Consider the following 10,431-nt stretch of genomic DNA (forward strand, 5'->3'; position numbering starts at 1 on the left):
GGCATTTCCCCAGTTCCCAGGGCTCTGATTTTCGAATAAAAAAGAGCCTCTGATTTTTCTGTGGGACAGGTTCTATAGCTTCTTCCAAGAGAAATCATTTCTTGCATCCGATGAAGTGAGCTGTAGCTCACGAAAGCTTATGCTCAAATAAATTGGTTAGTCTCTAAGGTGTCACAAGTACTCCTTTTCTTTTTGCGAATACAGACTAACACGGCTGCTACTCTGAAACATTTCTTGCCTGTTTCTTTTCAAACCCCAGGCTAAAGCAAAGAAATTTGGGTAATATAATTAGTCCCAAGGGCCTGATCCTTCATTCTGTCGCATAGTGACAATCCTCAGAGTTGCAGAATTCCTACAAAATACAGGATCAGGCCCCAAATTTGTTTAGCCATTTCCTATGTTTTTTCTTCCAGCCAAACAACGTAGCTAATTTCTTTTTGTGCATCAAAGTTTCCTCGGAGGGACACATGCACAATGGATTCCATGCTAAAAGGATAAGCCACACTTGAAAATTTCACCAAGTTTCTTGAGGCGCTTGTAGCGTTGGATGGCAGAAACAATTGTTTCTGCCCATAAATGATAGAACCAGACGCTTGCCACACTGCTCTTTGGCAATAACATTTTCAACAGTGCCACGACAAAAACACACTTTTTTTTGAACGGAAGGTTTTGGTTTTTTTAATATGAAAGGAAAGAATTGTTAAGTCATGAAAGGAAAAATAAGAAACAAATAGACCACTTCCAACATTTGCTGGGAGGCCAAGTTATGGAAAAGATACCTTATACCAGTTCAGCATGAGACAGATGAATATGTACTGTATACGCTTAAACGTGTTCTTCAAAGCTCTATTTGGACACAAATAATTTTCAACTCTAGATTTAGCTATTTCATTGCTATTAATGAAATTCTGAACTTCACTGTCTAATTCCTCCATATAGGGACTATCTCCTAGTGCTCACATTCAGTATCTTTCTCATCAGACCAATCTGAACTCTAATTCTGTTGACACTGCACTTGAAACGTTGTTGTTTTTTAAGAAAAAAGTTGAAATACCATTATCTGCCCCTAATGTACTGTAGAATGCAGAGGGAAGAATATACAGTAGATAACAGATTAAAACGAATTGACTAATGACAGTATATAATTTAGGAAACAACAGAATAAATGCATTGTTCCATTGTAGAGGTTTAGTATTCAGCCAATCTAAACTCCTGAAGAAATATGTGTTTGAGACATTTTACATCTGTTTTTGACAAAGACAACAGAAGATTCCCATAAAGGAGGTTTTTTTCCCCCTGTTCTTATTGCCTTAGCCTTTTTAAAACCATATTAATAGAGGGAAAGGCAATGCATTTTATAAACTGAAGTTTAGAGTTTGTTTGAAAAAGCTACTTTGTTCTGTTGTTTGCAGCTGAAGCTACAGCAAAGCCACATAATGTATCAGGGCAGACCTGTCTTTTTTTCTGGCCATGATAACAAAAGTAGTTAACTTTAAAGATTTAAATTGCCTGTTAGTGTGGGATGGATAGACTTTTTAGAATAATGAAACTAACTTATTTCTAGGTCTTCATGAAGGGGTGATAGAAACTCTACTGAAGATACTAAAATCCAGAGTATTTCAAACACAAATGAATCATGAAGTTGTTAAAATGCATGTTGCCAATTGCATCAAGTTTCTTGTCTGTGTCCTAGTTATTGGTAAAACAAATAGGGATTTGTATGAAAAAAAATCTGGCTAATGGACCAGCCTGAGCTCTCTTTATTCTTTTAAGGAGTTGATGTCATCTGGATAATTAACCAATTTCATTCACACTGCTGCGTGTTGTACTACAAAATATGAGTGTCCCCTTACTTTCATTTCCTTGTTTACTAATACATATTTTTCATTGTATGATTATCTTATCTGACTTTTGTTCTGTATTTTATCTTTGGATGTTCTGTACAAGGCATGCAAACAATAGGAATATAAGTAAACTCTGAAATACTGCATGATTTATAGATGACTCTGAGGTGTTTCTTCATTAACATAAAGTTATTACATCATTTAGAATAATTTAGGGGGGTTGCCTAAGCACACCTCCTCTCCCCCTTCTGCCCTCCGGACTCCCCCACCGCTCAAAAACTCCAATACAATTAAAAAGGAAAGATAAGAGGAAGCTGTTTTCTGGTAGTGGAAATTGATGAGAACGAGTTCAGTGCTCAGAGTAAATAAGAAACTATGTTCAAGTCCATAAGAGTTTGATACCAGCCTTAACTTTACTGGCACTCTAAGGAAGGGAAACGGAATATGAAATTGACAATGGGTTTGTTCTATCTTTGTTTGACTTTTATTTGTAAGGGGGGAAGGGAAGTGGACACAGCACAGACAAACAAGTACAGAACATCTGCTGATCATACAAAAATGTTACTAAGATTAGAGCTGAAATTATTCTTCACAGGATCAGCTGCCCCTCCTCCCCCTTCCCAAAATGGCAAAATTGTAAAAACACTTAAAGCCTATTTTGTAGGTGCTGGTTCTTTTAGAGCACAGACATCCACCAAATCCAACAAGCAGCTGTTTCAGGTCTTGTCAGTGTGTTTTACTGGCTGTCTTTTCCCTCTCTTTTTAAATTCTTCTCTAAGAAAAGTACTCTTGCAAATTTCACACCATTCGCCATTCAACGTTACAGCTCCCCTCTTGGCAGCAAACCGTTTAAAAGACAGCAGCAGTGTATAAACACATTGATTTTAAATCTGAACATATCAGATGTTTTACTTACTAGAAGTTTCTCTTTTTGGATTGGGGTGAGTGGAAGGGGGAACAAATATAATCTTGATTTTTAATCTAGTTGTTTGTGGCCTACACAAGAGAATCATTGAGACATTGTGATGGAGAGAAATGTTTTCTCCCCGTCTAGATTATCATCTGAATCCTTTCTGCCTTACTTCTGGATGGCTGCTGGATTTTCAAGGGGCTATAACATTTTGTGTTCCCCATTTAAAACAAGCTTAATATTTACGTTATAGCACAGACGATGTGAAGCTTCATCACTAAAACAAGGAGACCTGTGGCAGAATTCAATAAGATGCAGTTAGAAGTAAAAAGAAAGAACCAGGTACCTACCCCTTCAGCAGTTGTATTTGCTTTTGCCCAGGTGCTGGCTAGTGGGAGGCAGACATGGACCAAGCGCCTTCCATCCTCCACACTGAAAAGGCATAACTAAGCCGCTCATGGGCCACATAGCTGCAGCTTGTCATCTTATTGTCCATCTCGTCGCTCTGTAGGACCTGGTAGAGGAAGTCTATGTACCTGGCTGCGAGTTTGAGAGTCTGGATTTTACTGAGTTTGTCAGAGGGCAACGTGGGGATGATTTTCCTCAGGGCTGCGAAGGCTTCATTGAGGGACTGAGTCCTCTGCCTCTCTCTGACATTGGCCAAGATCCTCTGGCTTTGGAGTTCTTCGTAAGATTGGGAGCTGGGACTGGACTTTTTCCCCCTCTTGCCTGGGTTGGGGCTGCCATCTTCGCTGGATTTCTTACTGTATCTCCTCTTCCTGCCAAATCTCTTTGGCTGCCTTTCCAGCTCCTCTTCACTGGTCCCCAAGCTATCCACAGGGGAAACAGGAGAACTGGAACTTTCTTCCATTCTTTCTGCAAGAAGGGGAGGGGAAGGGACTTTTCCCCCCTCCTGATGTGGTGTGAGTGTGTCTTAAATGTGTTTTAAATTCCTGAGACAGATCCTTTGGAAAAAACAGGAGTTTTTTGCTGACCAGACGTTTTCCAGGTTGCTTGAAGGGCTCTTATTTCAAGGACGGGGTTGTGCAAAAACTGAGGTCTTGGAGAGAGGAAGTTATTCTAACTTTTTTGGAAACTTTAGCTGGGCTCGGTTGCTAAATAGTTGTCAGAAGTGAGGGAGGTGCAGGGCTCCTTTCTGATTGGACAGCCAAGCCAGTGGGAGGAAAGCTTTTCTCCTGCTAAACTTTCACAGTTTTATGTTACACTTAACTAAAATCTTGGGAATGCACCTCCAATAAAAGACAGTTTGCAACCACCGCTCCCCTCTCCCCCTTTCGATATATATTTGCAGCTGTGGGAAGACCTCACGTGCTAATTCAGTGGTGGTTATTTTGTTTGTAAACTTTGCAGAGTGCCTAGGTTCTGAACAGGCATGCAACGCTGTGTCATTAAAGTATCCAGTGCAGCCCCCACTGATAATGCATTAGGACAATGTCACTGCTTATTTTCAACCTGAAAGACAAAACTTTAGGCTGCATCACCAGGCTATAGGTTCTGCAAGGGATTATGACACAAGCATTTTATTGGTACCTGGAATGATCTTGCAAAAGGGCTCTGCTTTAAATACTCATGTCAACCCTCTGATCTAAAATGTAATGAGGGAGGAATGACAGCCAGACACCCCCTTACACCGCCCTCCCTAGCTGTTTGAGTGCACAAAGTAATGACAATCTAGCTAGTAAGGTTTACACCACTTTGCTCAGTTTAACAGCTTCTCTGTCTCCTTATGATACACAAAAGACCTCATTTTTTCAGCCTTTAGAACATTCATTCTGCCACTTCTTTTGCAGTAGCTTAGGGAAGTAGCTTAGACCTTTGTGCTGGGCTGATGGGAAGAAATCATTGGCTAAGTCCCAACTGTGATCAAAGTGATGAAAGTCAATGATTTTATTTTAAAGCAAAATGAGAGCAACTCCTGCAGTTTACAACACAGTGATCTAAAATGATCAGGATTCGTAGTAGTAGGGTTTATTATGTGTATGGTACCCAAAGGAGCGAAATACATCATTGCTAGCTGTAATATATAGCACAGAGCCGTGCTGAGGCAGCCCAGAGGCAGCCTCCCTGCCCCTCCCCTGCACAGCCAGCAAGAAGGGGCATCTGGAGGGGGAGGGGGCAGAAGCTGGGAGAAAATGGCGGGAAACGCTGGGGGGGCAGAGGCCAGAGAGTGGATGGAGAAGGGAGCCTGGGGGGCAGGGGATGGAGCGGGGAGTCGGGGGGGGGCAGATGCTGGAGGGGGGAGCAGAGGCTGGGGGGAGGAAATGGCAGGAGAAGCCTGGGGGTGGGGGCGGAGGCTGGGGAGATGGAGGAGGGAGTTTGGGAGGCAGAGATTGGGTGATGACGGGGGGCTGCTTGAGAGGACTATTTTGGGACCAGGAAGAGACAGGGAATGTGGGGGTTGAGTCTCAGTTGGAGGTGCCAGAGGGTGAGGGGTCACAGGGTGGAGTCAAGTTCAGGGGACATAGCTACAGGGGAGACAAAGGAGGAGCAGGGGACAGAGAGAGGTACCGGGAGAAGCAGAGACCGGTGGGGCTGAGTGGTGAGCTGGAGTGGCAGGGGGTATGGAGAAGACCTCAGGAGCAGGAGCAATCTCTTGGCTAGATATGAGAGACGGAGGTGACAGACACACCCAGACAAACCCATCGCAGTCTGAACCATGGCTCACTGAAAGAGCAGGCGATGCCTTGTGGAAAACCCTGCAGAATGCTCCCTGGAGAGACAGCGCTGGTTAGTTATCACATCAGGTTGGCATTTCGTCCTGTGTCCTGCTTCTGTTGTTAATATCCACGGCGCTGCCATGAAAACAGGAGCCTTGATATCTGCTCCTCCAGTTCTCTCCTCCTTTGAAACCACGTTTGGTTTGTGACTTAAAAAGGACTGTAGTTGGCACAATGATTCTGATGCATCAAACCGATGAGAAAGGGCCCAGTCCTGCTCTCAGTTACAGTAGCATAAATCTGTAGTATCCCTATAAATCCCGAGTAAAATGAGAACAGGATTTGGCCCCGTGACTTCAGCTGGAGAATAAATAGCAGGAACAGATGAATTCCTGAGCAGCAAAGATCATGTTTTCAGTTATAATAATTTAAAAGAAAAGGAAAGGAAAAAAACCAGGAAAAAATTATATCAGAAGAATTGTTTCTGAACAAATTTCTTTGCAGAGTTTTCCAGTGAGCATCAACACTTATTAATGGAAAAATAATGTCTGGTTTGATTGGAAAGCGCTCTTTGCTGGGCGAAGGAATGCCTGGAACTCACTTGACTAGTGGTAGGTAATGTTTATAGTGGAAAAGACTTCCCCAGGGAAAGCCGGTGTTTGTTTTCCAAAGGAAAGGTTTTCAGGTGCAGCACAGAAGTCCAAGAGCCAAGGCAGTTTTGAAAATAGACTTTTAATCCAGTTGAAAACCCTGTGCTGTCAAATGTGAGGGATGCCTCCTACTGCAAGTTGAATTCTAAGGCCAGGTTTGCAAACGAGTTCAGGGCCTGGCTGTAAAGGCTCAGCATCTGCAGCTGAGGCCAGATTTTCACAAGGACGCGGCACCCAATATACCCCACTCTGCTGAGCTCTTTTGAAAATCTGGCCTCACTTGCTAAATTCCATGGGAGAGCCAGAGCAGATGGTGACTCTTAACACCGTGCAGACCTGGAGAAGAATTTTGCCCTTGGTTAAGGACAAATTGAACATACAGTGAGAACTTAATAGTGATGAATTTTGTTGTGATAGTTTATAGTTACTGTGCCATTCTGGTGCCATTGGAAGTAACCCCACTGAAGCCTTTGTAACCTCTAAGAGCAAGATTAGACCAGAGTGAGCAGGTTAGCAATGAAGGGACCTGGTTCTTCTCTTGCTTACACTGGATTTGCAGTGGTATAACCCTGTTAACCTCAGTGGAGCTATTCCTGATGTGCAGGGTTGGTCACTAAAACCAGTTAAATTGTGACAGTGGTGTGGTTAGATTGGTGTGGACCAAATGTGTTGTCTGAATACGTAGACACATCACTGAAAGTCCTTCAAGGACTGCTGGGAGAGGAAAACCTGATTGTGATTTGGAATAATTGCACAGGCATGAGAGGAGGATGTGGCCATCCTGGACTATGGTTGCAGTCTACAAGAATAAGAGGGCACGCGATCCTGCCTGCTGCACTCCCAGAGCAGGTGAGTGAGGAGGCGTGGCGAGTGGGCAGATATTTATAACCCACTTTCTTCTGTCTTCTTGCAGCAACTGCTGATAGATGGCTGTGTTTTGACACCTTTCCTCATGCTGAGTAGTATCTTACTTCCCTGATTGAAATGGGACTACCTGGAGCAAGGTACTGCTCGTTGTCATGAATAAGGAGGGTAGAAGCTGGCCGCAAACTATAGTGTTTTCATACCAGCTGCCAAATCTCCGAGGCAGCATTGTCTAGTGGGTAGGGCGCTGGACTGGGAGTCAGGAGATCAATTTCTATTCCCGGGTCAGCCACTTTCCTGCTGTGTGAGGTCTTTGGAGCAGGGACTTTCTCGCTATGTGAATGCACAATGCCTCCCTAGCACAATGGGGCCATGATCTCACTTGGAGCCCAGAGACACTAATGTAATATAAATAACCAATAACAAATCCTGCTTGCCTTACTCACGCAAGGGACTGTTTGCCTGAAAAACACAGGCAGGATCTGCCCCTAAATGGATGTTATTTTAAAAAACGTGGACCAGCATAATGCCTATCCTCTAAGTTATCAATCTAATTTCCTTTTGAAGCTCTTCATTTTCATGACAGCCTTCATTAGAAGAGATTTATGGTATAACAAGGCTGTATTGTAACTACCAACAGTGTAAACACACCCAGCTCTGATCAGAATCACTGGGAAGACTCAGTGTATACGTATACACGTTACAGCCAGAGAGCCCCCTAGCACTGCTTAGTGCCAGGGCTGACTACAATGTTAACAATACTGTGGATACCTTTCCTTAGAACAGACTGAGTGTTCAGTCAGCTGGTCCCCTGGTACTGGTGAAATGTAATCTGGTCCCTCAATAATAGGGATAGGGATATATAAGGTATGCAATATTCTTCTTCTGTATGGCTTACAAACAGCAGTATTAGATGTCCCAGGCTAGGTTGGTGAGCCACTTGATGGCATCTAGTGACATGGAGTGGATGGCAGAGATATCACTGAGATATGATCGTATGGGACATTGCGGGATGTTCATTTCTGCAGTTACAAAGATCGCTGGGTTTGGTCCCCTTTGATGAAGGAGATGGTGCATCTGCCGTGTGAGATGCAGATGTGGTTGAGAGTGGCCCATATTTTCCGTGGGAGTTAAAAGCCACTGGCAGGGTATGTAATCGGATCACTTGATACAGATATACCCTTGTGGCCTTGCTACTGAAAACTCCTTGTAAAGCATCAGGGTAAAGTATTATTAGTATTTAAGGCATGATGAGAGCAAGCTATGAAATATCAACAGTGATATAAAATTAGACAGTTTTGGTGAAAGTTTAATATCCCTGCTTAAGCAATAACTATGATGTCGGTACCACTCCACCATAATTAACAGGATTTTTTAAAACATTTGATGCAAACAATTAGCATCATCTTTGTATCGAACAGGTTGCAGCGTCAGTGATTATTCACTGCAGTAACTCACTGCAGTGGATACAAACTAACATGGCTACCCCTCTGATACTATTCACTGCAGTGTTTCTAAAGTCCGCAACCTATAGTCGCATACTCCCCATACTAAGGTGTTTTCCATTGTCTTCCACTTCCAGTTCTTCTTCCTTTTGTCTCAGCTAGAGACTAAGGCCTCAATCCTGCCAACAACGCACGTGCTTAACATTACTACCGTAAACCCTATAAACCAAAATCCTGCCTCACTTTGGAAAAGTATGGAATTGTGACGACACTAGACATGGGCATTTCAAAGCACGGCAACATGCCGGATGTGCTCATTTGCATGCCAGCTCCTGTGTATTTTATAGAGGTGCTGGGGACAGCACTTTGAGAACAAACCAAAACTATCACAGGCGCTCAGTTGCTCTGTAATGGCCAGGTCCAAAGTTGGATTCATTCCCTTGCGCTCAGGGAGAGCTGGAGAGTGATGTGAGAGCTCTCTATTGCTTGCTTAAGAACCACTAACCTGTTGTACTTTTTTTGTGAATTTTTTCGCACTTTTACTTTACAAGACCGGCATGCTCCATAATCTTGGTTTATTGATTTGGTTTGATTCTTATTTGTATTTCGATTGCACCCAAAGGTTTCCCTCAGACTAGGCATTGTACAAACACCTAGCAAAGCATGGTTCCTGCCCTGAACAGTTTACAGTCCAAGACAAGACACAGTGTGTGTGTGTAATGCACAATAGCAGGCAATGGGTAGGGAGGACAGTACTACAGTAATAACATAATTCTCACAGGTGAGCATTTGAAAGTAAACATCAGAGTTTTCTACAGGAGTGTCTGTTTCTGACATGTTATCAACTGAGGCACCTGCTCTTCCTTTCTACTCTAGCAACATAAACCCTCAGAGCAGAAAACTAGTGCAGCCAAATAAAGGCTGAAGCAGAAAGAGACTATCATGAGTTGCTCTGGTTGCACTGATAATAATGCAGTCAAGTTCAAGATGGCAAAATGAGGGTCCAGAGGGAAGACAGGTGTTTTCCCTGGCAGTTCTCTGCTGCTGCAGCCGCTGTAGAGAGTCTGTGTTTGGCTTGATTGCTGCTCTCGGTTCTCCCAGCCTTGGGTGTAAAGATTCTGGAAGGTAAAACAGAGAAATCATCATTACAAGAGAAGTATAGAAATTAAACATGGAAACAAAGCATTAGATCATCCAATCCATCTCCCTGCTAGTGCAGAATTGTTCCTTGTAAATACAAATTCTAGTGCCGTGGTTTTCAACCTTTCTTTATTTGCAGACCCCTAAAAAATTTCGAATGGAGGTGCGTACCCCTTTGGAAATTCAGACTGCGGTCCGCAGGCCCCTGCCATAGAAGTCTTAGACTGAAAACTGACTGAATTCAACTATCAGTGTTGCAGAGTGAGAAAGGGTGCTAAACTGTAGACTTCTATGGTAATGCCAACACTTCCGGGTTTTGACCTGCAGGTGGGGGTATTCATATAGTGTTGACTGAGTAGAAAAACAGATTGCCTTGTCTGGGATCTGAAACTTTATTTTCATCGTCACCTTTCGCGGACCCCTTAGGTCTAGTCTGCCGACCCCCAGGGGTCTGCAGACCCCAGGTTGAAAACCACTGTGCTAGTGCAATGCCCAGTCTAGTTTAAGTCCTACGTGAAGGGGTATCTATCCCATTTCTAAGGAGAATATTCTACAGCTTAATTATACATCTCATTATCAAGAAGATTTGTCTGATAGCCTAAATGCTCCCTTTCTTGGTTTCATCCCATTACTCCTGTTCTTATCCCCATAACTCCTGATTATACCTGTCTCCTAGTTATAACTCTGTATATTGCTTGATGAATTCTCTGCCCTCTCTTTGTTTGGCTCATTCCCATATGAGATTGTGAGACGTATCTTCCCACCTTGCAGATAATTATAGGAGCTCTGCTAACCCAGAATACAAACCCTTTACTTGCAGAACTTCACAGGAGTGGCTACCGATTCTCCCACCTGATATTAGGAACTGGTGACTTTAAAAACAGACCCTTTGTTTTCGTT

General features: G+C 43.2%; 1 protein-coding gene across 1 annotated transcript in view; it reads right to left on the reverse strand.

Moving 5' to 3' along the window:
• The window catches only part of TWIST2 (twist family bHLH transcription factor 2), a 71,075-nt gene extending 67,242 nt beyond the window's left edge, over nt 1-3,833 (reverse strand). Inside the window, exon 1 of the mRNA XM_007060799.4 lies at nt 3,105-3,833. Within this exon, the coding sequence (XP_007060861.1) occupies nt 3,143-3,625 (483 nt within the window). The 5' untranslated portion in view covers nt 3,626-3,833 and the 3' untranslated portion in view covers nt 3,105-3,142. The remainder of the gene's footprint in view (nt 1-3,104) is intronic.
• Between the last annotated feature and the right edge of the window lie 6,598 nt (nt 3,834-10,431).

The sequence above is a fragment of the Chelonia mydas genome, chromosome 11, assembly GCF_015237465.2.
Source record: "Chelonia mydas isolate rCheMyd1 chromosome 11, rCheMyd1.pri.v2, whole genome shotgun sequence".
In the NCBI taxonomy this organism is placed as follows: domain Eukaryota; kingdom Metazoa; phylum Chordata; order Testudines; family Cheloniidae; genus Chelonia; species Chelonia mydas.